The sequence below is a fragment of the Nothoprocta perdicaria genome, unplaced genomic scaffold, assembly GCF_003342845.1.
Source record: "Nothoprocta perdicaria isolate Ctin4 unplaced genomic scaffold, notPer1 scaffold_15, whole genome shotgun sequence".
NCBI classification, from domain to species: domain Eukaryota; kingdom Metazoa; phylum Chordata; class Aves; order Tinamiformes; family Tinamidae; genus Nothoprocta; species Nothoprocta perdicaria.
The window spans coordinates 5,155,146-5,182,135 of NW_020454649.1; the positions used below are offsets into that span (position 1 = coordinate 5,155,146).

At 42.3% G+C, this 26,990-nt stretch overlaps 3 protein-coding genes and 2 non-coding genes across 7 annotated transcripts in view; all 5 read right to left on the minus strand.

Moving 5' to 3' along the window:
• TRIM66 (tripartite motif containing 66) overlaps window positions 1-6,731 on the minus strand; it is a 31,617-nt gene extending 24,886 nt beyond the window's left edge. The window contains exons 1-3 of the mRNA XM_026034781.1: window positions 6,680-6,731; window positions 5,274-5,435; window positions 2,426-2,529 (exon numbers count right to left, since the gene is read on the minus strand). Of these exons, the coding sequence (XP_025890566.1) occupies window positions 2,426-2,529; window positions 5,274-5,435; window positions 6,680-6,731 (318 nt within the window). The remainder of the gene's footprint in view (window positions 1-2,425; window positions 2,530-5,273; window positions 5,436-6,679) is intronic.
• An 8,489-nt stretch (window positions 6,732-15,220) lies between these two features.
• On the minus strand, window positions 15,221-18,047 carry RPL27A (ribosomal protein L27a). The gene is made up of 5 exons (XM_026034761.1): window positions 17,989-18,047; window positions 17,682-17,745; window positions 17,458-17,533; window positions 16,485-16,659; window positions 15,221-15,400 (listed from the first exon to the last, which is right to left on the minus strand). Exons 1-5 carry the CDS (start codon window positions 17,989-17,991, stop codon window positions 15,272-15,274), a joined length of 447 nt encoding a protein of 148 aa, XP_025890546.1. The 5' UTR covers window positions 17,992-18,047; the 3' UTR covers window positions 15,221-15,271.
• LOC112943601 lies at window positions 16,055-16,186 on the minus strand. Its single transcript, XR_003248634.1, has one exon. It is a non-coding gene; the product is annotated as a small nucleolar RNA SNORA3/SNORA45 family (small nucleolar RNA).
• On the minus strand, window positions 16,993-17,124 carry LOC112943600. The gene has a single exon (XR_003248633.1). It is a non-coding gene; the product is annotated as a small nucleolar RNA SNORA3/SNORA45 family (small nucleolar RNA).
• Window positions 18,048-19,495: 1,448 nt separating the features above from the next.
• Window positions 19,496-26,990, minus strand: part of ST5 (suppression of tumorigenicity 5) — a 92,221-nt gene continuing 84,726 nt past the window's right edge. For all 3 annotated transcript variants that reach the window (XM_026034662.1, XM_026034661.1, XM_026034663.1), the window contains 6 exons: window positions 24,435-24,612; window positions 23,873-23,914; window positions 22,894-23,005; window positions 21,689-21,928; window positions 20,597-20,683; window positions 19,496-20,227 (listed from right to left, as the gene is read on the minus strand). In XM_026034662.1, the coding sequence (XP_025890447.1) occupies window positions 20,193-20,227; window positions 20,597-20,683; window positions 21,689-21,928; window positions 22,894-23,005; window positions 23,873-23,914; window positions 24,435-24,612 (694 nt within the window). In that variant the 3' untranslated portion in view covers window positions 19,496-20,192. The remainder of the gene's footprint in view (window positions 20,228-20,596; window positions 20,684-21,688; window positions 21,929-22,893; window positions 23,006-23,872; window positions 23,915-24,434; window positions 24,613-26,990) is intronic.

Sequence of the window (26,990 nt, forward strand, 5' to 3'; positions counted from 1 at the left end):
TGCTTGGAGTTTAGTATACTGGCTGTAGAATCATATGAAGAATTCCGTCATACAGTGTAAGTATCAGAAAAACACAACAAAACATGCCAAATGGCATGGGAATTTTGAAAGCAATCCTGAGACACCCACTTAAACTTAACTCCAGTTCCCTTAAAAAGAGATGAACAAAGACGAGCTCAATTTTATAGATTGATAACAAATGTGATGATAGATAGATATGGGAATACAGGAAGGACTGGAACATTCAATTAGTATCGTGTCTACTAATTCAATTGTTCAGGGAATGCCTTCTTTATTATATAGGTTATATTGTTTAGTACAGGCACTAAAGGTGAAATCAATGAAGCAACACTTAAATGAGGTAACTTGATTGCTTTGATATCCAGGATAGACTCAAGAGCTATTTCAAAATTGCTAATGATGATACTTTGCTTATAAAAAGGATATGCATGAGGCATGAAATATCTTGTCTGAGAACTCCCATTACCAATATTTATTGACTTACCATAGCACCATACAATTTCCCAGAGTAATCACTTTGATACAATTTTACCATCAAAACACTAAAAGTTTTGTCACCAGCACATACTGCACTCAACCATTACATATGTGTAAAAACTTCTCCTGTACTATGCATAGTCCTTGGTTACTGCTAATACCATCACTACTACTCAGGCAGCTAATACAAGATGACAAATGACTTCCTAAGGTGACCTCTCTGCTGGGCATCGGTCCCAATTCAGTTTTGGCTCTTCAGCTTTGTGGATGATGTGGTGATTCTCTTTTGACTGTCGTTGACCATTGCTTTAAGTTGTGAGGTTTTCTTGGGGGAAGGGGGCACAGAGAGACAGAAAGCAAGATTTACTGCTTTCAGTAATAAATAGGCTTTTTTAAAAAGCAAGCCATAAGCTATCAGGAAGGTTCCCCAGTCCCTCTAGGGTACTGCTGTGCTCCAGGGAGAATTCTGCTTTTACTGAATAGCTCTTAAGACTCCTAAGGGATTACAGAGAAGAAAAAAAATTCTTCTAAAAGAAGATTTGAAAAATAATCTAGTGCTTCTGAAAATATTAAATATTCTCATTTGATTTCTACAGCAACTCTCATTGAAAGGTAAATGAAGTGAGTCGCAGTAATTAAGAAATCCCAGTATAAGTGCATTCTAAACACAGCGGCACTGTCTTAAGATTTTTGTTCTTCTCTGAAGAGTGCACGTGAAGAGGCCTCTTTCTGATTTACACTAAGCTATATTGCACTACAAGCACCTTACACATGAAGCCTTCAACACCTTTTGCTCACATTTGTTACCAAAATGTCCCTATGCACTCCCTGGATTAGGTTATGTAGTCCTTCCTTTTTAAAGATAGAGAAAATACCCTGTGACAGGAAACTCTCTGCTGTGACAGGGAAGCAGCACATATCTCCTCTGCTTTTTTGCAAATAGATCACTGGGTTAGTCACTTAATCATAAATTAAAGCAGTCTCAGGCCTTCTCTGTGGGACAAAACTGACCTCCAAAGTGCTTTTACTCCTACAGCAATGCAGGCAAGTGGAAAGATCCATTTTCTGTCCTGCTTTCTGGGAAAAGTGTCCCTTTGTGCCCAAAGTCCCTGCATATTCGGTAGGGCTATTTGGCTTCCTTAGGAATCATAAATCCATCCTTTGGACTAAACAGCCAGCAAATTACAGGTTATTTTTAATCTGTTAGCAGCTGTTTAAACTCCATTATCAGCTATGCTATCATATTCTAAAATCTCCTGCTCATACAGATAATAGAATATAGTGCATAGATGGAACAGATGTACACACCTTCCTTTTTCTCCTGGGATTTGGAAAAATTAGCAATATTGTGAGAGCAGACATGTCCATTAATTAGATACTTCAAACAAGTGAAATCTGTCTTTCTCTCTATTTACAATCAATACAGGGCCAAGGTGGTAACCTTAGGCCTTACGATTCTCCTTTACTCCACCACGCAAAACTGAAATGTGATATGATCACTTTATCATTAAAATAGGTCACCAGAAAACAATAACATCCCACTCAATCAAACATATAACCTTGATGTAAACATCTGACCAATAGTCCTTGTTTATGCTTACTTCATGGTAAGAGTAGAAAGGAGATACTGATGAATCTGAGAGATTCAGCATCTTTATAGTCTATTTTTGGCCACACAGATCCACTTCACCATCACTAGTACTGATATTTAAAATGCTTTAGAGCACATGGAGTCAAACACTTTCTTCAGGCAAAGATAAGTACTATCAAGGCAGCATGACCATCTCTAGGGAAGGATGCAAAGAAAATGCAAAGAAAAATGTAAGAAATTCATGCTGTTCACTATGAAGTTTCTTCTAATAAACAGTGTCCATCCAGCAGTGTTTTAACATCTCACAAAACACCTAGCTTACTGGTTTTCACTTACCTTTGCCATAGCTGAATATCTAGTAGGAAAGTCCTTGAGGAAAATATTTTCAGTTACATCTCTTGCAAAGCAGGTCTCCTTGCACAGGGGACAGGAAAGGATACCTGAATTAAAACAAAATAATAAAAAAATAAGTACAAGAAAGAGCACAGGCCAGTCACATGAATCAGGAAATTATAAGCTACACTTTAGTTTTTGCTGTTTATTGCTGTTTTTTTATACATCACACCAACATGCTTAGCTCCAGGAACTAAAGAGTTCCTGGAGCCAGAAAGCCAGAGAAGTCAGAAAAACCACCAACATAAAAGCAATAAAATTCCTAGAAACACACTACGATGCTGGGTTTTATTCCTGTCTAAATTCCTATGAATTCATCAGGTAACAAAACTGAACTGCATTTTATGTTAAATTTTCTTATTACAGCTCTTCTAGTATTTCTGCATACTAGTTATTGCTCTTCTAGGCGAACTTTACCAAAGGTACCCCTAGGAACAATATACATCGCCTGATATTAATTTTACAGTGAAGCATGCTGTGCTTCACTATGAAGCTGAAAAGGAGTATGAGGTTGCCAGCAGAGGCAAAAGTCACAACAAGCCGAGATCCCCCACTTACTTAACTGTGTATTTCATTTAACAGTGAGTGTTCACATAGCCACGAGAAAGAGCAGGCCACTATCCACAAGTGGCTGAGTTACTCAGCTACAAGCAGTCCCAGGAGAAAGGGATTGCAAGCGACTGCAATGCTTTGCTCATCCTCTGCATATGTAACTTAAGACTTGTTGAAGCTTGGCTCTGGCAATGGGAGTTACGCAGAGGCTTCATTTGATAAAGATGCTATAAGGGCAGAAAGCTGTAGAAATCTTCTAAGTTCATCCTCTCCTTTACATTCTTAGCACTATGAGTGCAGCTGGAAAACCCATAGTATTTATAGCTTATCAACTTCATATGAGAACATCTTTATATTGGTCACACAAACCTCTCTGCGCTATCCCAAACTACAGTTCTGTGTGTCACGTAGATAAATAGTTAACAGCTCATTTCTCTAGAGAAATACAACAGAATTGCTATAGCACTGTAGTAGCTGAAGTAAAATGTTATATAGACATTGCCTTCCTAATTCTTTTAAATGCCGCATACTACAAGCACCAATGAACTGTAGTACAAATCCTAGGATGAGAAAGTTTTCAGGTCTCCATGTGAGCACCTTACAAAGCATCAGAGTTATAACAATAGCAGCAGGAGTAAAGAAATCAATGCCTTTTGACTGATCAGCTAACAAGCACTTTAGATAGGTTCATTGGGTCCTGCTCTATCTCTTGCTGCAGTTGCCAGGAATCCATCCACCAACTTCACAGGAAATTATCCCAAGTCCTTCAAGATCTTCAGCCAGTTTCTTACTCCTGTAACAGTATCACTAGTTCTAGATCATCTAGATCTAGAAGAAAACCACCCAACTGAGGTCACATAGGATGTCTCAAATTGACCAGAGAATAAATAAGCAACAGGAAGGGCAAGCTGCATATCCCAACAGCTAATTCTTTGCCTATACATTGTACTGGTGAGCATACAGTTTTACAAAAAAGATTTCAAGGAAGTACTGCCTACTGAGAAACAAAAGCAGTAATCAGTACTTTGCATGGACAATTTCTGCACATCTATTGCATAAAGAAGGTAAAATTGAAATCACACATTTTATTACATTCCAACACTACAAAATTAATGCAAAATGTTAAATCATATTATTGAATTTTTGAATATTGAATTGAATGTTATCTAATGGAGTACTGAGGGCCTCAGAGGGGTTCACGTGAACTTTGAATTGTACTAATCTGTTACAAACCAGCAGAACAAAATATATTGTATAAAAAATCATTTATGATAACAGGAAGTCTTTTTAATACTAGAAAAGAAGACCGCGAAACTCTAGAAAACCATATTTCATGCAGAGTTCCATCAATGCATCTCTTTGGATACATTGAGAAACAGAACAATATTAAGAAGTTGAGAACAAGGACTATTTAGAAATGGATGATATTGCTGATTAATATCAGCAGCAATTAAAGACAACTCCCTAGATGCCATGGGGCACGTATTTCCCAGTTTTCAGATCCCAGTCATACTATTGAAATCTATATTGTTCCAAAAGTATACACAGAGTAATTTGCACGCACAAGGCAGAATACTGTTTTAAACTCATTACCACAACCAAATGAGATATAATTTTGATTGGTATATGTCATAATGTGCACAAATTACAATCATTGCAAAGCGAAAATGCCCTCGAGACAAGCAAGACGTGTCTAGCTCTCAGCTAAAAACAAACAAAACACATACGCAAAAAGCACAAAACAAAAATGATAGGAATACCATGTCCATCTGCACCAAAGGTAGTTTCCTACTCATGCAATGATTAAATCAGTAAGCACTTTCTCACTTGTCCTAATACTGTTTTTTAATTCATTAGATACAAGACATATTTGAATTTTGCTGAAAGAGGGTTCTCTCTGAAAATGGTAGATTTGGAGGTCATATTTGATCAGCTATTTAGGATTCTCATTTGTTTCCTTTTCCTTTAAATAAAAACCTGTGCTCCCTGGAAATGCTTAACTTCTTTTCAATATAAATTCCCCACAGAATCTAATGATATTTGGGCATAACAAATACACTACAGAACAGCTTATGAAGTAATTATACTGAAATTAAGCAAACCTTAAATCTTGTAAATGCATTTTTACAAATAGCCACAAGCAGCAGCTATTTCAGCAACATAAAGCATGCACACCGTGCTGCGCCCGTGCTTAGAGCACAAACGGCCACTGAAGGACAATTTCCTAGAAAGCCCTTACCTCTGCATAAGGGGGCACTGAGAGCGCTTGTGCCGGCAGCGGGCGGTTCTGGAGCAGAGGCACGCTCGCAGCGGGCTCCCTGGGACCGGGCTTTGCCGTGCTGCAGATGAAAGCAGCTTCCACACGGTATCAGGGACTGCTCTCCATCTCCAGCAAGAAATGCTGACAAATCAGCAGGCCAGAAAGGTGTAGCAGGCCACTGCAAGATGCATATTTTTCTCTTGCTTTCCTTCTTGCCCTTGCCTCCCAAGATTCATTTAGGCCTCTCTTAAGTTGTCCTGGTTGAATTATTCCTGAAGTGATGAAATAAAAATTCCACAGTGAGAATAACAGCACCCTACTTTCTTCCGCTTGTGTCTTCTCTCACTCCTCAGAGTAACCTGGAACAAGTATGCAGAAGACAAGCACAGAGCTTTTGTGGATTCAGGAAGCAGGTCTTACAGAGACATTTACTCCCACCACGTGCCTTGCAGACCATTCCCTAAGCACTGCTAGCCTTCCCATCTCAACATCGCCTCTAAATAACAGTGTTAACTTGTTTTAAGAATCCATACTTTACAGACAGTTCATTTAAATACATCATCATTATAGCACTGTGGGTAAAGGGATGAGTAATCAGAAGCCCTAGAGAATCACTGTTTGTACATATGAGAATGATGCAATTGTTGGATCTAAATAGCAATACAACATAGAATCATAGGAATCAAACAACAGAGTTAACGTATTAAGAGACCAGGACCCAAAGTCAGCTCTGCTGTAGTCATGATGTCCATTATTGTTATCACAGTATCTAGAATTAAAAAAAAAGAATTGTTGTCAACATGTTCCACTTTTGTACTTTCTCTCTTTTTTTTTTTTTTTTTTTTTTTAATTGCATAAAATCATTTTCAAGGAATTTATTTTCTCTTGCTTGTCAGTTGAAATCATCATGACACTGCATTTCTTCTCTACATAGATGATTGTGACTTTAGAAAAGCTAGCAAGGATCTCAGTGTTGGATTTAAATCCTGTTTCAGTATGATATGCAAAATAAATCCCTCTTTCCATGTGATATGCAAGATGATCTCCATCTAAGCTATGCTGAATATTGATATATTGATTTATCAGCTGAAACTGAACCATTTGTGAAAACCGCAATGTAGTGAATGAACTCCCACAAAGTTTCATCATGTGAAGGACATGCAGGAATAGTTCTACAACTACATTCTTGAGATGTTCCACAATGCCCATAACAGCCTTCTATGGCACCCAACCAGGCCTCAACAGCAAAAGAGCTATAAGCAGTACAGAGCGATAGACGTTATATACACACACACACACACAGATATGTGTGCCTATGTCTATACATACACATGCATGCCTCTGAACCCTGAAAAGTTTCAGTTTGATGCACACTTGGTGCTCACTTTGCTGAGCTAGTCTACAGGCCTTTTTCAGAAGGCAGGTGTTCATGCCCATTCTCACACTCTCAGCAGCAATAGAAACCAAAGAGTAATAGAAACTAAACAGTAGGTAGGAGAAAATGAAAATTCCAAGTCAATGGCTACTAAAGTCAGACATGGGCACCCAGTCCTAATATTCTAACCACACATCTAGATTATTGGAAATCATCTTTCAGAAAAGCATGACCCATTCAAGCCCTAATTCCCACCAGGTCCGATTTCTCACTTCCCACAGCCCTTTCGCTTCTGCTAATTAAAGTTGCCACGCTGCATCGCTCCCAGGGAATAGTAAGCAAACATCAAGGTAGCGATCCCCGTGCAGAATGCTCCTCTAGATAAACACAAATAAAGAGAGAGATGAAATTTCTGAGCATCCTTTGGTTTTGCTCTATGTATATTGCAGCAATCCAATTTATAAGTGACAGGGCTGTGGATAATTTGCAGCAATCATCCCTGGAAGAATAAGCTACAACCTCTGAACTGTGTGTAGGAATGGAGTACAAAGCCCTCTTGAACATCAAAAGCCTCAACTTGCAGTTTTGTTTCAAGGTCTTATAGTCTAGTCAGATTTAAACAGAAAGAGTGCTCAAGTTAGTTGTCTGGGAAATAAATCAATGCAGATAATTAACCTATTACTATCTTGAGAATTGATTAGCATAACGAAACAAGTAGTGGGGCTATCATACATGCCACATTTATATTTGCTGTCCACATGCTGCATCTATTCCTCAATTCTTTTTCCTTCAACAATCATCAGAATAATTATTCTCAGAGAGTATTAGCTAGAGCTCAAGCTGCAGGCATAATTCTTACTTCCTTGGAGACCCAATTATGGGTTACAGAAGACAGTTGAATAGCTCTGAAGACAACCTCCTACTCTACATCTTCATATATGTTTAACCAAAATCAATTGTTTCACTTGTCTTTTGAATATGGCAGGTAAACAGAGTAACTTTAAATCCATTTTATGATGACTACATATATAGATTGTAGATAAGTTGTTTCCCTTCTTGGAATAAGTTTTCTACTTTCCTTTGTAGAAATAAAACACATTCGGTGTTAAGGGGATCTAATTAAAACTAAGTCCTATTTCCCCTTCAGAATTAATAGATGTGATACACTGCATCACTTGCCTTATGTGATTGCATCAAAGCATGGTTGAGGGCTGCACATGCAGCATCTATAACATACAAAAGGCTAAAATGTACTTCTTTGGAAACCTGGGATAAACTGTACCCTATTGAAAAACCAAGTAAGATCTGCAAAGATTCATCCACCTTAAAAGCTAATGAAAGCTGTATATTTTCAGCTGAAAATAATCAAATGCAGCATGTGGACACACGTCAACAGTTGAAGTCACATTAAATCTATGGAATGATATGGTTTCAATTAGTTTTATCTTCTTGGTCCTGGTTTGCATTTCTCTAATACATAACCTTATTACATTTCTTGGCATTTAAATAGAGATCTCAGACTCTCTTGCATATGAAAAACTAACATGACTCCCATGTGTAGAGGCTAAAAAAAAAACAAAAACCCTAAAAAATACCCAATCCTTGAGCTGAGCTGAAACAGTCTTGCAAAAACCATTAACCTCCACTCCTCCTCACTCAGCTGTTTTCTAAATTATAATATCAGTGATATTTTATATACATAAAAAAATTAAATTTTATTTAGAAAATTCATAATAGACAAGGAATGCATACTTGTTGCAGGCAGTATGTTTCCTCAGCTGAAGCACCCTAGCATTGTTTGCATTTACAGTTTATTACTATATAATCATACCAAAAAAAGATAACTTTGCAAATTCAGTTGACGTAGTAGCAGCCAAAACTCACCAATCAGTGCAGATAAGACAAGCAATGCTTAGCACCTTGCCATGAGACGATTTCACAGATTTTATCCTGGCTGACCTATGCTGGCTGCAGTTTCAGCCACTGGTTAAAACAGGAGACACAGATGTGTTGCCTTTGCCACTTTCGTTGCTCATATATTAACTGAGTATTTGCACCTGGTGTCTCACTTCATTTACTGGGTCATTACTGTTCATTACTTTTCCTGTTATTTCTCCAGTATTGCTCTACCCCATAAGAGATCCCACTCTATACAAGAATGAAGAAAGAACTGAAGAAATGTCAGCTAATACAGAGAGAAGCAAATCTTTGTTTCAGTTTACTATAGACAAATATTGCTGATCCATGCTCAGGAGCTTGAAGAAACATCTAATATGTTAATACTGTAACAATTCACAGGAGCATCTAGCTGCCCTTCACCAAGGGGTATAGATTAACTTTCCACTTAGCAAACAGACAAGAAGAGGGTAATGGTTTAGGGGCCAAATGAGAATACATGAGAGGTAATGTAGTGAGTGTTTTGAACCAGAATTTGTTATTAAATAGCTCCCTCAGACTTTAATGATTGGATACTTAAAAATCTAAGGAGGCATTTACTTGAAATGACTACTTTTTTTTTCCCTCTGTCTCCTTCTAACTCCCTATGTATGAACAGGGATTACGCATTCTCTCAGATTTATCCCCTTGTTTTCCTGTGTCCTGCTAGCCTTTCAACAGTCTCTCCTAGAACTGATTCCATTTGTTTTCAAACCTGGTTTATGTTATCTAGTCAATTCAGATTATCACCTCAAGGGAGGTATATTCACTTCCTACATGTTTCTAACATCTAGCAAGAAAGAAACAATAAATTATGTCTCTTATTCATCTTAACTTGCATTCTTCATGCCTTTAGTCTTCTTGTAAATCAGGAATGAATCTGAATGCTTCCCCAAGACAAGGCTTGCTCAATTATAAATGAAGTAAAATGTTTGTATTTCTGTAATTTAAGTCTTGTCTTGTTCCAAAAAAACTATATGTTTTCTCTTAACAACATTAGAAAAAATGTTACATGTTCAGGATTTCCAAAGCCACAGTCATGAAATGATCCTCTTTATCACCGGTTTTATTCAGCTTTTGAAATTGAGTTACAATTTATCCTAGAGTCTTGAGAAGTCAGATAAAGCAAAAACAATTTTACAATAAGATATAATGAAAATGCAAGAGAGTTTCAGTGCCCTACAATATTATATTATAATAATTATAGAGTCCTCCGTTAGGAGCAAAGAAATGGAAGTTTTTATGTCAGTGTTTATTGTAGTGTTGGTGGGAGATAGCAGACTGCGGCATGGGGAAGAGAATGACAAGTAAAGCAATCTCTGTCACCACAACCAGTATCTTCGAAAGTTCCAATATATCCAAACGATTGGATAAAGACGTAGCTTAGCAACTACCTCTATTAGCAACTACTATTTATTCATAAAGCAAAGCAAATATTCATAATGCTACACTTGTTTAAATTAGTCATTGAAATCAAGCCCACTCTGGAAAATGTAAAACATTGCTTAAGTTTATATTTAAAATGTTACTGTTGGATGGAAAACACAGTGAATTACACTTGTTCTTATTCTGCCTTATGCTCATAGAAATTTCAAGTCTCCTAGCTTACTCTGTAGTGCAAAAAAAAAAAAAAAAAAAAAAAAAATTGCATTGCAAAGACCATAAGCAAAAAAGAGAGAGAGAGAGATTCTTAAATATTACCTTCATATATGACTTCATGCTTAGTGGGAATATAGCCATATACTTGAATCAAATCTGGAAGACAGTCCTTACAGAGGGAATGAAGGCAGGGCAGCATTCTGGAGCTTTTCCTTCGCAGCTCCCATGTGCTGAGAAGATGTACCAAACATCTTCTCAGTAGATCCAGGGTCTCCATTTCTCATCTGAAGTTTAACATCAAGTAAATGAAGAGTCACAAAATGGCTCACGACAGCCCCTTCATTTAACAATACACACGATGACTCAAGTGCAAACCACAAAGTAAATGCAGGATGCACACTCTCAGGCAAAAACATTTATTTAATCCTTTTGGAGAAAGAGGAAACTTCTTGAGACAGAATAAAATCACTTATTCCCTTTACCACAAAAAAAAAAAAAAAAAAAAAAAAAAAAAAAAAGCTTTTCAGGTTGCTGCCCCTACCCAGGAAAGTATGGTTTAAGTTTTATAAACTATGATCATGGTATCTCTACATTACTTGTAACTTCTGTAAGAACTCAAAAAATCTGTTCTACAGATCTATCTACAAAGTTGTTACCACACTGAATTGTCACATGACATTCACTTCCTGCTAGAAAAGCTGAATATAATTACTTTTATTGCACTGTTTTTCACCTACTCCTTTTATAAGCTCATCTCAAGGATTTTCAGTTTCCAGGTAAACCACATAATAAGGGCAGAATCCAGTGACAATGGTTAGTAACCAAATTTTTTTCAATGATGAAACAAAATTATGAATGTCTCAAAGTCACAGCCTTTTCACCTATTTTATATTCACCAACTTTACTAAAATTACATATTAGACAAATTCAAACCTACGCCCCTAAAGCTCATAGTTGATTGCAAATTTCAAAATTAGAGATCTCTTTACAAATAGGATGCAGTGAAGGTGCCTGAGATGTAACTATTAAACATTGTAACAGTACTTTTTGTACAAGCTCACTTTTTACAGTGCAACTTCTTGAACAACCATCTTCCAGAGGCAGGGGTTCTTAGGGCTGCATCTCATCCTGCTTGGCCTCCTTTACTTCTTGCAACTACAGTTAACAAATTAGCACCTACAAAAACATACATTTTATGCAATAGGAAGTTGAGGTCTTTGAGAAACCACATCCCAGCACTAAAGCATCATTACGCAATGATTTTGTGCAAATGATATTGTGAAAGGCTGTATCACCATAAATGCCAAGCCAGTGGTTGAAGGTGCCACAATGGGTTACTGTAGATTTCAATTTATGCTTCTGGCATAACTTTAGAAACTATATACAAGTTTTCAGGAGAGCAGAGGATACGAGTGTGAAGAAATGTCAAAGTTTACTGCTGAGCCAGGAATGTAAATGCACCTGCATTAGCAGTGACTTGGCTACGCTGATGGGAAACAAGTCCAGCAGTAGTGATTACCATGTAAACTCAGCTAGATTTGGAGATGTGAAATGCGGGTCATGAGAAAGGAAACAGATTAAGCTGGGGAGGCAGCTGAGAGGCAGAGAGGCAGACACAGAACAGAATGAGAAGTACCAGGCAGTTGGTGCTTATCGGTCTGAATGGCGGGGAGGGAGGCAAAAGGTGGTTCAGGGTGTCCCCTCAAGACCCAGAGACCAGTCAGGACCAATGTAACGCATCAGTAGCCCCAAGGCTGATGCAAGAGAGCCATCTGGGTATTACAGGATTAGAACTGCTAGTGAAGCATTTATTTCATATGGGAGAATTAATAAAAATAACATTGTCATAACTGTATTTCTATATTTCAGGATTAAAATTTTTCCATTTTCTGCATTTCTCCTCTTGTTAAGATTTCATCAGGTGGTTTGTTTTTTCTTCTTTCCATGAAGTTTGACTGTTGCTACAACAGCCACGCTGCAATTTTTTAAAGCGTTACAACATTGTTTCTACCAGCCTTACCTGTAATTGTTTCATTAGCAGTACCTTAAATTGTCAAAAACGTTACTTTACTTGAAACCACAAAACTATTCCCATTTACCAATATGTATCAGATAAATAACCAAAAGGAAAATGCTTTACATTAAAAATTAATTGATCTTCATTCATTTTAGCATACTTGCTCCTGCTCTAATGTTACGGATCAACATAATACACACACACACACACAAAAAAAATAATAATAAAAAATCCTTACTGTGACATCCTCTCCTCCCAAGAGGAGAGAAACGGTTGGTGTTGTTAGTTACAAGGTTTTCTCACTAGCCCTCACGGGAATTTGTTAAGGCACTATGAAATACAGAAATGTCATCACCTGGAAGGCAGTGTTATCTGCCTACTGAATTAGCAGTGTTAACAATTCATCTTACAATTTTAAAGACAGTTGTTTCAATGCAATCAATACACAATCAATATAAATGAGGGTAGGGGGAAAGGTGACAAAGCAAAAATTCCATGACCGTTTTTCCCCTCAGCCACCAAAATCAGGATCCCAGTGCAAAACAGTGAACTCTTTTAAATGAAAGCATCCACAGAACTGGGTAAAGCGACTGAATAGCCGCACTCAACCAGCGTTGCCAGTGAGGGCAATTCGCTCGGTTTTACTCGGCGCCGCCGCACATCGCGTGTACTCCCTGCCGGTGCTTTGTCCGCAGCCGCGGCTCCCCCTCCGCCTCACGGCCGCGGGAGGCGCCCAACCGCCAACGGCCGCGGGAGGCGCGCGCCCAACCGCCAACGGCCGCTCGCGGGGCGGGGCGTGGCCGCGGCACCTGGGAGGCGCGGGCGGCGCGCACGTCAGCGGAAGCGGCTCGCGCCGGAGTCGTTGGCGGCGGTTGGTGGCAGTTGGGGCGCGAGCTGCCCGCCGCCGCGGTAGCGCCGCGCCTCGGCCGCGCTGGGGCTCCGCACGAGCAGCGGCGGGGCGGAGGGAGGCGGCCTGCGCCGGGCTGGCTGCTGCGGCACCGCCCTGCGTGCATGGCTTGCGCTCACCCGAGCAATTCAGGGCAAACGTGCAAGCGCCCTCCACACCAGCTTTTCAGGGACACTTGAGTACCACACACACACTGCGTTCCCTTTCACCTCACCTTCACAACCTACAGTGGTATCAGGCTATTTTAGTTAAAGATGAACTATTTTAATTACAGGAGCGCATCTCAGCCCAAAACCTAATTACTGGAAAGGGCTAGGTTAACAGATTGAAGGGGTTGCACTTCATGAGCAAAGACTGTGTCACTCATCCCAAAAGGTCACTTGCAGCTATCAGCAATACTTTAAAACTTTTAAGCAATCATAAAGGTTTAAGAAGCAAGCATACAAACCAGGTGGCCAGTGTCATCAGGTGGCACATTCATCATCAGGCACTTAAAATAAGAGGTAGTGAAAAGAAGCTCACTATAGGATATTGATAGTTTAAAATTAACCGTTACAGGTTCTGCTTTAGCACACAGGGCCAAGCTTTGCATTAACATCTGAGATTTGGTTTTCAGGGTAGCCATCCTCTGTGCTTTCACCATCACTTTAATGCAGGCACCTCAGAAATGCACGTAGCTGCCCATACAGTGCTTATCAATGCTAAGCCATTGCTTAGCATCAGCCACAGGGGAGGCCAGGGCCAGCAGGCACCACTGCTGCCCCTCACCTGGTAAAGTGACAAGCTGTGCACTCTACTTGCGGAAGGCAGTATCAGCTGCAAAAGCTACCTGACAGATAACACATTAATTCAGACAGCAAGCAACAGTTTCAGCACAATACCACTGTCACCTTATAGGTAGAGTATTTGGAGCGGGACTCCGTGAAGATAGTAATATAGTATTGCTGACACCTAAAAGCACACCAGCTGGGAACTACCATGTTTAAAACCCCCTAATGGCAACAGTGGGGTTAAAAAGCTTTCGCCTGAACACAAGCTGACTAGTTTGCCATGTTACTAATAGCACAGATCCATGATGTTGCCATTAAAACCACTAAGAACTATTAAACTCAAAATCAGTACCCTGCCAGGTCAATTTCATCCTGTGGGAGATCAGCCTCAATCACTACAGTCACAGAAAGGTTTGTCCCTGACAAAGACCAAAAGTTTGTTATATTCACAGGAGAGATACCATTTACACTATGCATGACTACCAGCCTCACGCTCCTACGATTACAGGATGGAAATATCTCCATTTCTACTCAGAGTAGTTTCTAAATGCAGCTAATTTCCATACACGGAGCAGAAGATGGAGGAGCAGCTGCAAGTCCTGCTAACTGCAGAGGGGGCACAACACAAGTCTATTCTCCTCAGAAGCTGGTGTTGCTCACGACACAGCTGTATGCTAGGCAGAACCCTGGGCAGCATCTGTACAAAAATGGATTTTTAATGATCTAATTACAAAAGACTGGTAATCATAAAAACAAGGAGAAACTTGGACTTATTTCTTACTTACTTCTCCTGATTCCCTGTTATATCCTACTTCCACCATTAGATGGAAACACAGCTAGAATTGTTAAGTCGTTCCAAAAGGAAGCCTGGGGTCTGCTGATCCCAAGTAACTGCCTACTCCAAGTCTATCTCATCCAGCAAGGTTTTATACTGTTACTCACTCTGCACTGTTTCGTACTTTGTCACTCTGTACTGTTCGTACTCTAACATTCCCATCCTCAAAAGCCAAGGCAGGGTCCTTGTGAAGAGGAAAACTGATTAAAAAAACTGCACAAATGCAGGAAGAATCAACTACCTGTTAAAGATAAAATAACAAGACATTATTACATGCCAAATCAGAAGTGACTGCTGGACACTGTAACCAGGCAGCCCCAAATCATATTGAGAATCATCTGTCAAACCACTAAACAAAAGCAATCAGTAATAACTAAGTAGACAAGACTTAAATCTGAACAGTACCTAGGGAAAAAAGGGACAAAATGAAAAGGAAAATAGGAAAACAGTTTCAGAAACTTCTGTAAAAGAAAATTAAATTAGTCATAACTTTTACATATTGTCTTTATTCAAAAAAGTTGATTAGAGCATGAAGGCCTTTATGCCACAAGCACACAGGCACCACCAACTTCTTTGATTTTCTCCTCTGCTCTTCTACTGAAGAACTTTGCTTTCACAATAACAGGCTGTTTAGGGAGCTTCCCCTTGCCCAGGACCTTGTAGTATCCCTAGAAAGATTAAAAAAAAATCCATTAAGCATTAGTCATCCTTCTAGGCTTCCACATTCAGACCGGTCTTTTAGCATGCACCAGTTAAACACAAATCAGGAACATCATGATATTTTCAGTGGCTATATCTCCAATACAACATTGACACAAGTGGAAAAAAAAATATTGTGCATGATATAGCAGAGTTGTTCAAAGAAAAAGCAGATTTTTTTAACCAGTAATTCTGTATATTTGAATCAGAAATTTTCAGCATTCCATACTTAAGTGGCTGCAAAGGCTCGTTGTCTCTTTCCCCCCACTTTTCCAAAGGACAGAGCAGACAGCGACCCTTCTGCTACTCACTACTACCCCGACTGCTTCTGCTCCACAAGCCCAGACTTCTGGCACTTCCCAGCACAGCAGAGGACTCTGCTTCTCACACACAGCTGAAGGGAGTGAGGGTGCCACACAGGCAGCTGTGTTTTATCCCATTTTCCGAGTTTCACAACAGTTAACTGTTCTCTCCCACTCACTTTGCTCCTGTCCTTTATATTAAAAACACCATCATGGCAAAATGCCCATTAATACCCCAGTCTCCAAATTCATAACTTGTTAAAAGCAGCAGCAAATACAGGTATGTCAATCTGCGGTGCAGAGCACGTCCACCAGGCAAACTAGTGTTCCTGATTTGGTGGCTGACTGAGATATGAGGTATCACAGCCAGTGAATAGTGATCAGATGTTTCTGTCCGAGAACTATAGCACACCAAGACAATCAAATGTGTTAGGATGTGACTCTAGTCTCGATTTTGAAGAAATAGGTTTACAGAAATCAGCAGCCTATTTTTACACATGCTTTCAGTAACAAGCTAAACAATTTCTCTTTCACCACAGTTTATAATAAAGGAAGCCCTTGCCATTCATCACTCTTTTAAGTATTAGAAGAATTTCTTAAAAAAATTAACACAAAAAATATCAGCTTAGCTACTGATATGCTAAGCATTGTACCTTATGTGCAGTTTGCCATTTTGTTAGTCCTGTATGCAGAGCTCAGTTACACATTACACGACCACAAAGGGCAGCTTTGGACACAAGGAGAAACTTACTGAGCGCACAACATCGATGACTGGGGCTAGGCCGGCCTGGTTTTTGGCGTAGTTGAGCCTGGTCTGCTCACTAACAAGTGTCCAGAGTTTATCCAAATTGACCGTAGGGCAGAACTTTTGGTTTTTCTTTAAGTGATAGTGCCTCATGCCTACTTTTCCAAAGTAACCAGGATGGCTGTGGAAAAAATACATTCTGCATTAAACTACATTTTTAGTTCACCTTAAACAGCACTATAAATCCACATCAGAACAAGTGTACTTGCTTGCTTCAAATGATCATAAAAAGATAATTTTCTTACTTTCATAGTATTCCTTTTACGACTAGGTGTAATATCCCATACTCTCCAGAACAAAGAAAAAAATTATTTTCTTAAGATACAATTATTATCCCTAGTAGAATTTGCAACTCAATCCTTCTTCTAGTGAGTCAGGTCCAACTCTACATCTCCTGGACAGCCCAAACTCCCCAACTTGGGGGAGGATGGTGCCGCACAAGGAGTTTCAGAGCTCCTGTCACTAACCTGGTGACTGTCTGAATCACGAATGGGCTCAGCCAGTGAATATAGATTAGTTGTTGCTTTCCGAGTACTCTAGCACACCAGGGCAACAGGCAGTGTCCAGATGTGACTCTAGTCTCGGCATTAACTAAACACAACGCTTGCATTAAGGAGGATGGTGTTTGGGTTTGTTTAACTTGGCACAGGTATCTCCTCAGCATGGACCACTCTGTAACACTCAAGTTTGGTGAATTTACCAAATACCACACTGAGCTCTCAAAAACGCGTGGTTTAAGTGCAAGGGTCTGTGATTTTGAAAGATATGAGGATACTAGGTGACCGTACCTATAGCATTACACTTTGTGGTAGAGCAAGTAAGACCGTAGGGAACTCTGGATGCCAACATATAAAAGCTTTATCAACTTGACGACTTTGAAAGCACATTTCCTTAGCGCATATTTAAAAAGGCATCTTACTATTTGTCGAAGTTGATCCTGTGGTGGTGCATACCGCCGGCATTACCACGGCCGCCAGGATGCTTCCTGTGCTTGCCTGGAAAGAGACCGCCCAGGTTCTTGGGGGGAAGGCGCCCCCGCGCTCGAGGCGCACAGCGCCGGCCTCGGCACGGGGAGGGAGCGCTGGCCGCCCGCAGACCGCGGCCGCCCGGCGCCCCCGGCACAGGGAGGGGGCCGCTACGCACCGATGCGGCCGTGGCCGTGGCTGACGTGTCCGCGCAGCTTCCGCGTCTTCCGCAGGCGGGAGGGCTGGGGGGGAGCGACACCGCGTCACGGCCGCGCAACGGCCGCCGCCGCCCGCGCAACCGCCCGGCCCGGCCCGGCCCTAGTCCGGGCTCAGCCCCGGCCCCAACCCCGGCCCGCGGCACCCGCCGCCCCAGGAGGCCGCTCCCGACGGCAGCCGCAGTCGCCTCCCCTTCCCCCTGCGCGCCGGCCCCGCTCCCCGGCCCCGGCGCTGCCCGGGCCGCGCCAGGCACCGGCCGCGCCACCCACCATCTTCTCGGCGGCCGCGAGGGGAGAGAAAGAGGGAAGCTCTCGCGAGAGCCGGGCAAGGCACGCGGCGCGCGGCCCGCCCCGCCCGCTCTCGCGAGATTCCCGGCGCGGCCGTTGTGCGCGCCCCGCCCGCTCTCGCGAGATTCCCGGCGCGGCCGTTGTGCCCGCCCCGCCCGCTCTCGCGAGATTCCCGGCGCGGCCGTTGTGCGCGCCCCGCCCGCTCTCGCGAGATTCCCGGCGCGGCCGTTGCGCCCGGCCGCCGGGCGCTCGCACGGAGCCGGTGCTCACACAGCCGCCCCTCACACTCGATAACGGCCCTGAGCGCGTCACTGGTTGTCTTCCCGCCTGTTAAAATGTGTTTCCTTACACACATCCGGGCCACCTCTAAAACACGGGCCTCGCACCCGGACGTGTTTCTCTCTCGGTTCCAAACGTGGCTCTTTCTGGTTTGAGGAACTAATTCAAGTCATTCTGTAATTTACAGAACATACGAGTTGAAATCAACATTTGTCATTCCAATTTTAATTAATATGAGGCATTTGGCATTTTACTGGTATTTCTTAGCATGTGCGCATGATTATGTGCTTTGTGCGCTTTGTATGTAAATGTGAGGGAAGAAAGGAAAAAGGAAATGACTTCACCTTTTTAGTGAACAAACCCTCAGAATTGCTCTATGAGGCTGATAGCAAACCAGAACCACGGCCAGGTCAGGAACTGCGCAAGCCTCAAAACCAGCCTGATTAAGCAAAGAAATCACACTGTAAATGGGAGGAGGGGAAAGGTTCTTTTTTTTTAAAGGGGGTGGAATTCTCATTACCAGGCAGAATTGCAAGGATTTTCAAACATTTTATGCTTTTTTTCCCTTCAAGCTAAGGCGAAGCTTGTAGAATAACAACAGTAGAGCAGCAAAATCACAGTATGTTATGTTACCAGATTAAAGATAAAGACGGTACTTAGGGAATATTCACTGCCCTGCAGAACCAACCGTGTTGGTCCTGCTCAAGGGTCTTCATGGAGATGAAAGCACCACCTAGACAGAAAGACATCAGTGTAAAAGGAAGGTCATCAGCCCATCAGAAAGTTGGGCAAAGGCTCTGCTCAAAGCTCTTGTTCTACTCAGATCACTGAACAAGTGAGCTCAAAATCAAACTAAAGATAACACAGTTCAGGAGCAGTATTTGTGATATTAACAATGGCAAACATTAATATCCCGTGTAAAGTAAAAAGGCAATAAAGAGATGATTTGCTAGCTTTACATCAACAGAGCAGTGACAGAAAATGTCATTTAAGCCCTAGTGAATAATATCAAGAAGGAAGAAAAGCCTGCATGTGTGAAATGCAGCAAACCTATTAAGAGACAGGTTCATAATAATAATTTTGTATTTTAATTACAAATTCATTAAAAATAACAGAAAAAAATACTCTGATTTTGTATCTACTCAACAACAGAAATCTCCAAAGGTTTCCAATGAATGTAAACAAATAGACATATTTACACAGTTTATTAGAAACCATACTTACATACATAAGTAAAGGATGTAATGTACCTAGCCATGGCAGCTTGCATGTCAAAGAACTGAGCTTTGCTCTTGTTTAGCAGTCCTAATGCAAAATGTGTTACAAGTAGTTTACTGACCAGAGTTCAAACCAAGTAGAAGTTTCGTATCGTGAACCAAGTACCTTATTATAAAGTTATTTGGTAATTCTGAAGGAAATTAGGAAAAGGAATTCCAACTCTGCAGTGCACATGCAGCCCCTTGCACAGAGCCTCTCCCACGTGCGCCAAGTGCATTCGGCACCGCAGGCCTTGGGCATCAGTGTTGTCCTCACAAACATCCCTTGAAGTCAGTGGTTCTGCTGAGACAGTCAGCTGCACATAATCAGCTATTCATTTCTTGCACCAAGCATAACTCAATTCATACTAAAGAAAAAAGCACCTGTTATTCTCAGGAATATACAAATATTTACCACAGTTCTCCTTGCTCATTACAAAATCAGTTACAAAAGCTTACAGCACATTATTTACAAATTCTGTCCAAATACATAAAAGAGCCATCGCCTGGCACACTGTTTAACAGCATCTGCAGTCACTTAAAGCTATGGTCAGCTTCTTTCATTCTCCTCCTCTAACATCCGAAAATTTGCAGGTGTCTCAAGCACAGTGTCATAAATAGTCTTTGGGTCGGTGTTTTAGCAGAAAGGAGTTAATTCTTCTTGTGAAGAAACTTCATTTTGTTCCCTAAAAAAAACAACATTAGCCTTTAGCATATGCTGAAAAAGCGCAAAACTCGCTTGGCGAGCGCGTCTAGTTTGTGATGGTAACTGTTGCAGGGTGAACCTTCTAATTAATACAAATAGACATATCCAATTAAAAGAATCTTGGATGGCCAAAGTTTTGAGTATTTTTCCCCAAATGGCAATTAAAGTGCTAACAAGGGTCATAAGTAAATCTTTGTCAGCTTTAAATATATTTTCTTCTCCTTTTGATATTTCTTAGCATATACTGAAACCACTAGTTGATTACTTGATTTCATATCAGGTAAGGTTTTTCTAAACTGAAAAAAAAAAAAAAAAGCATTTCAGCAATACTTCTAAAGATTTTCCTCACCAAGGCCTCGCAGGAACTTGTTTACTCCGCTCTGTTCTGTGTCTGGAAGTTCTTCCAAATACTGTTCGACCCTCTGTTCGAAGAGACCTGCGGAAGAGAGTAAAAAATGCCTTTGACGAACGCTTTCTCAAGCTCATCCCCTTCCCCCTTTCCTTTACATACTCCCAATATTTACGTTCACCATCCCTGTCTTTGCCTCTAGCGCTCAAGCAATTTGCTGGCCCGCTGGTCTGCACTCCAGCTTCACAGGGCTGTGCTCCCGCGAAGGGAGAGGGAGCACAGCTCCCTGTGCTCCCCTGTGGGGAGAGGCAGGACAGGCATTTATGCAGGCACTGTCCCCCCGGGCCACCTCCTGTGCCTGGGTGACCAGCGGCAGTCGTGGCAGCAGTGGCAGCAGCCGCAGCCTCACGGCGGCCCTGGTGGCCACGCAAGGCTGTTCTGGCACACCGGGAGGCCGCAGCTCGGCTGCCCTCCGGCTCCCCCGCCGCACGCAGGGCTGTACCCCCCTGCACGCTCGGTGGCCACCAACCTCCCTCCAGGGTGCCCCGGGATGTTGGGCTTCCACAGCTGCCGGCGGCAGGAGCCGGGGATGGGCTGCTGCCCTGTCCGGCCCTCCACGCAGCGCTGCTCGCCACCCTGCCACGCTTCCCGCGCTGGGGGAGGCGCTTCCCGCGCGCCTGACCCTGAGGCAGGCTCCATCTGCAGGAGAACTGCGGCTGCAGCCAGAGCTCACCTAATAAGGCCTTTAAAATACATTTAAATCAATCCTGTGGTTGAGAGAGTTTTGTTTTAGCAAGGCCTTTGTGCTTTCCTTTGCAATAGCATCATCCAGGAGCCCCTAGGGCTGTTTCACATCATTCCCTGTTGTGGCACAATTCCACCCCTGGAGGACTGCAAGACATTCAGATAGAAAGATTCTTCTGGCTCAAACCTGCATGTTATCGTCAGTCCTGCTGCCATGAGGAGGGAACCGTGTTTCTGTGATTCTGGGTTAGCTGCAGGGAGCTGTGATGTGGCTCTGGCACTGGGCAGTGCTGCAGACTGCGGGATCACAACAACGCTCTGCGCCCCAGCTGGAGCAATCACCCTTACCTTTTGCCCTGCATTTTCTCAGCTCTCGATCCTGGATGAAGCCAGCAAACATTTGGGATTCCATGAACACCTCCAAGAAGCGGCGGATACTCTTGGAGGCCACGGATTTACGGAATGCCTCTCTTTGGAAGGCACGCTCTCCCTTCTCATTCTGGGTTAGGAACAGGGAATAATGGCCAATCGTCTCCACAAAGAATCGGATAAAAACCTCGGACACTAATCCATTCAAGGTGTTACATTCTGCAAAATAAGGCAGCAATAAGACATCAGAACTGGTACGACACGAGCTCTCAGCATCGCCATCCACACCGGGCCGGACGCAGTCATCTAGCAGCTTTGTGATGCTCTGCCTACCACTGCAAGCAGTTGTGCAGCTCCTTGAGGCCTTAGATAGCAGTCAGGGAGGGAAAAGCCTAACACCCTTTTATCAAGAGTGCCAGTCGAGGTAACTGGTGTTTCATAACTGAGAATCAACAAGAGCTACCAATTCTCAGGAGATAGGGCAGGAAATTAAAATGTGTGTCAGTGCTTCATTAAAATTGTACCTCTGCTTTTAGCTTTAAATCAGTGTCTTCTTGAGAACCTCCTGAACGGCTGACAGTTAAAATGTTTGCTCTGTCAATAATAAAACTTTACCACAAACTGATCAATAAGAGTACAGACTTTGCTTTCTTAATCACTTTTGAGATGTTAAAATAGCTTTACATATGTATAGCAAAGATCAGTAGAAATAAATTTCAAAAACTGAATAGAGGCCCGTTTCATACCTCTTAACTACAGGCATTCGAATTCACTGTAGGCTGTTTGTATAATTGCTGGAGAGAAATACAGACCCACAGAAGCAATTCAGGTGTTCTAGCACACAAGGCACTTTCTGGAGGTCTCTGCTTCTCTCCAAAGCCCAACATAGCCCTGAGCACCCATAGTTACTTGCACTGACTTAAGGCCCAGCAGGCTCCAACGCTATGTGAGCGTGGAGGTGCTCAGGGCTTGAAGGTGCTCAGGGGAGTACGTGCCCTTCACAGAGGAATGTGCACAGGTTGCTGCGGGTGGCTCACTGGTGCTATCAGTCCCACTGCCTCTGCTCTGAGATCATCTTTGATGTCGAAGGTATTTCAGCACTGAAGGTTCGTCCTTCTCCTGGATGGAGTCACAATACTATCTACCTGTCTATTCATACAAACCCCATTTCCAAATGAACTTACCGTCATCAGAATCGCTATCTGAATCCTGATTTATCAGTTCATTCTTTCTCTCCAGAGCCTGCTCCAGAGCTGCTTGCAGCTTTCTAGGTAATAGTGTATCCTCGTCATCCATCTGAAGGAAAAAAAAAAAAAACCTTCAGTCAACCATACAGTAACTGCAGCAAATCCTTTTGCAAGGTTGAGAATTCTGATGCAAAACATTTTGTGCCTGCTATTGTCGTGACTATATACATGAAATAATGAAACCTATGTGTATCTATCATATATTTCTGAATGAAAGTTCATGTCACTTTTAATGACATTAACATTATAAAAGATAATCTATAGAACAAGGTAAATATATACCTTGGCTCTTTACATGACAAGTGTAATGGAAAACAGCCTCACAGGTACAGTGGAGTTCATATAGTTGTTTTTAAAACTTGCTCAGGGAAAGTGAGCAAACACAAGAATGCCGGTGGTGCAAGCACTCTCCCCAGGCATATCTTCCAAGGAATCCTAGGAACTGTTTGCCTAACCTGCAGACAGGACACTTGAAGTTCTCTAGAGCCATATTCTTTTCAGGAGACGGTGATCATTTTTTCCTCCCTGTTCACAGGACTCCTACTTTTCCTACTGTACTAAACTATTCTCCGCCTTTCCTCTTTTACTCTGGTGACTTTTTTCCTTTATGTAATATTTATTCTTTTCACCTCCAGCAATGCCCGTGTTCTTGCTAACATGATGTTTTGTCTGGATGTGTTCTTTGCACTGAAAATGTATTTTTCCATTTATTCTGACAGTAACAGCCTCACTCCCTTTGACACATCTGAAGAGCAGTACTTTTTTGAAGATGAAACAGAAAACTTGAGTACAGTTTTCCTATTCTTTTATCCACTGCACAGTTCCTGCTAAATGCCTCTGATCAAAGAATCTTAGGAATACTACAGGACTAAACAGTTGGCTAAATTGGATGGCAACATTTCAGGTTGTACTCTACCTGTCTGATGAATCGATCAGATCCCAGGTTAACCATCAAAGCCTGAAGAAAAGAGAACAGCAGTGACATTAATAAAATATTTTTTAAAAAAATGATTGTGTGTTTTTTTTTTTAAACAGGAAAACGAAGATCCTTTTATGTAGATTACAGTCTGGTCTAATATAATTCAGGCATAGCAGACCTCATATAAAGGCTAATATGCAAGAAAAGCTTAAAAATTTAGGCAGGATGTTTTCTTTAGCCTAAGAAGTTGTCACTAATCATTTTTGTTAGTGTCCAGAAAATCAAAATAAAACAGAATATTTACACTATCCTTACTTGTTAACAAGGTCAACATTCACTTTTCTTGGTCAAAGTGCCAGACATATAGATAGAGTTTGAATAGAAAGAAAACAAAACCCTTTAACACCCCTTTGCTCTGTTGCAATGGGTGAAAACGAGAATTTGGCAGAGAAGGAGAAAAGAGGCAAGTTAGAAGCCAAACATATGAGGATCTATGTGAGACCCTGGGCAGAGTGAGACCAGGTTTCTGCGGGCCAGCAATTCTGGCGCCAGCTCCTACCTCCTCCACGGGCAGCTCCTTCAGCTTGGGCAGGGAGCTGGAGAGCAGCCCCACGAGGAAGGGCGTCGGGCAGCACACGATGTCTATCATGGAGGCGGGCAGGACGGGGATGAAGGTGTGCTGCCAGGAGAAGGGGTACAGCAGAGCCACCACGGCGTGCGAGCAGCTGGAGAGGGTGCTGCAGAAACAGGGGACACGTTAGCAACACAGCTGGTTCTTCCTGCAAACATCTCCTACTGGCTGATAAACACAGCGAGGTAACACAGGGCTGCCCCGGCTGCCCAGGATACCTCCTGAAGGGCCAGTTCTGGCTTAGGACAGGCTGGGTCCTGTTCCAGCTGCACCCCATCTATTCAGTGCTGTGTGGTGACTCCTCTCTTCTCTAGGTGACTTGAAACTGAAGCTAAAAGAATTTAGGGTTTTTTTTTTAGTCTTTTTAGCTAAGGCTTTTAGCTTTAGTCATTTGTTTCATTACAGCACACAGGAAATACTTTGATCTAAAAAACAAAAGGCTGATGTTCTCAACAGCCCTAAATAGCAGCAACTTGTAATGATGACTAAAATAAAAAAGCAGCTTCAGTTCCTGGCTGTTTTGACTGTGTCAATAGTAACAAGGCATAATACTGATGTTCTCATATCAGGCATTAATGCACAAATAAGAGAAAATTAAAATTAAAAAAAATCAAAATTGAAACAAAGTATCTTAAAGAATAATTCTGTTACTTTTTTTTCCAATACTTGTGAGAAAGGAACTCTAGCAAAAGCAACATGCTTCTCAAGGCACGCACATTTTTTGTGAAAACAGCATATTGTTACTGCAATACTTTTTGACAAGGTTTGTTGTCCAGCGCTAGGTACAATGGTATCAACCCTGCTCAGCAAAGAGCTCGGAAATAAACACATCTGAAATAAACGGCCCCTACAGAGCAGCCTTCAAATTATTAGTGAAAAATGTCTCAATTTCATTGTTCTTCCATCCACCCAACTCAGGCACTTTCCAAAAGTTGCAAATAAAGGAACATCCTTATCAAGCTCATTTGGCAGCAGGGGAAGAAAGACAAACTCATCTTTGCAAAGCTTTGAATCTTGCCTGAGTCACAAGGTCTGCTTATTGAAAGATGACGAAATTTGGGAATTTTACCCAGCCTTGCATGACTGAGTTGATTTTCTCACAGTGCAAACTCCTGCTGTGCTTACTTAGCCCCACAGAACGGTAAACAACTAGAAACTTCAGAGCTGTTACTGCTTAAGAATAGGGGTTGGGAGGGAAGTGCCAACCAGTCTCTCTTACTGCAAAGACTTCCCAGGAACTTTAGATGGCATCAGACCTCCACCACAGGAACTCGCACAGCTTTTCAGCTCTGCATTATTCTGGGGGACAGCAGAAACGCTTCACCTGCTTCTTTGCTTTACTCACTCCCCTGCAGCACTTACTGAGTGGTCAAAGCAAGAATCAGATAGAAAAGAAAGGGTGGGGAAAACCTTAATGTGTGTCCTTTACTGTAAGTAATTTGTAGGGCTTTTACTTGATACTTACTTAAGATCAGTCAGTCACAGCCTGTTTGGATTACACACAGCTTTCTTATAAAATGCTGTGGTTTTATATTTTTCTGCAGCATGTGCTGGGGCTGCCATTGCGTACTTGGTCCCTGCAGGGGATGCAAAGCGAGCATGCTGCGGTGGGACGGGGAGCAGCGCGGCTCTCCAGCGCGCTGTCGCGACTCCGCAGCACTTGTAACTGTTATACAGTCCATCAGCACTGAAAAGTGCCTAAAAAGAGAGCCGCGCTATGCTAAAAGCAGGAAGACAAATATATATTCTCTCTATAGAATGCCCTTTTTTAGCGCGTCCGCTCAGAGGTGGTGCCGTGACGTAGTCCAGCGCTGCACCTACATGCTCTGGCGCGCCCTATTCCCACGCCAGGGGAGGCCCCGTGCCTGGCCCGGCACGCAGCTCCACTGCGGAGCGCAGCGCGGGGATGTCCTGCGGCAGCCCCCATGGGCAGGTCGCCGCTCCAGGGCTCTGCGCAGAGGTTTGCAATGTGTGCCCTTGGAAAACCCGTCCCCGAGGGCAGCCCCAGCTGCCTCGGCAAACGTTCCCCCTCAAATCCAACTCCGTGGACATGACCCCCAGCCGGGCTCTGCCGCGTGTACCCAGGAGCCCCGGCCTCCCCGGTAGCCCCAGGTCCGCAGGACGCCTCTTCTCAGTGAGTCAGCATCACCTCCACAGTGTTCGCTGTATCACAGTATCACTGACAGTCTTTAAAATTTTGCTCTAAAAACACATTGTTTTTGTGAGAAACATGTTTGGCAAGTTAAAATAGAAAGCCCAACCCTGGGAAACTGAGTTTGCTTCACTTTTTCCTTTCAAGATTTGCAACCCACACACTGTCCCGCTGTCCTTGCTTATGAGAAACGCAAAGGAAGAACAGACTATTTATTTTCTTTAAGGTGGGTGAAGCACAAAAAAATAAACAGAACACTCCCCAAATTTAGATTTAAAAAATATTTTCACTTGTAATGGTTCAGGACAATTTTGATAATAGAAAATTTAAGA

Excerpts from the sequence above, each read along its gene's own strand:
- RPL27A (XM_026034761.1), bottom strand. Across the intron at positions 16,660-17,457 it reads AGGATCAACTTCGACAAATA|CCATCCTGGTTACTTTGGAA; the intron begins GTAAGATGCCTT and ends TTTTTTCCACAG. Across the intron at positions 15,401-16,484 it reads TCATCGATGTTGTGCGCTCA|GGATACTACAAGGTCCTGGG; the intron begins GTAAGTTTCTCC and ends TAATCTTTCTAG.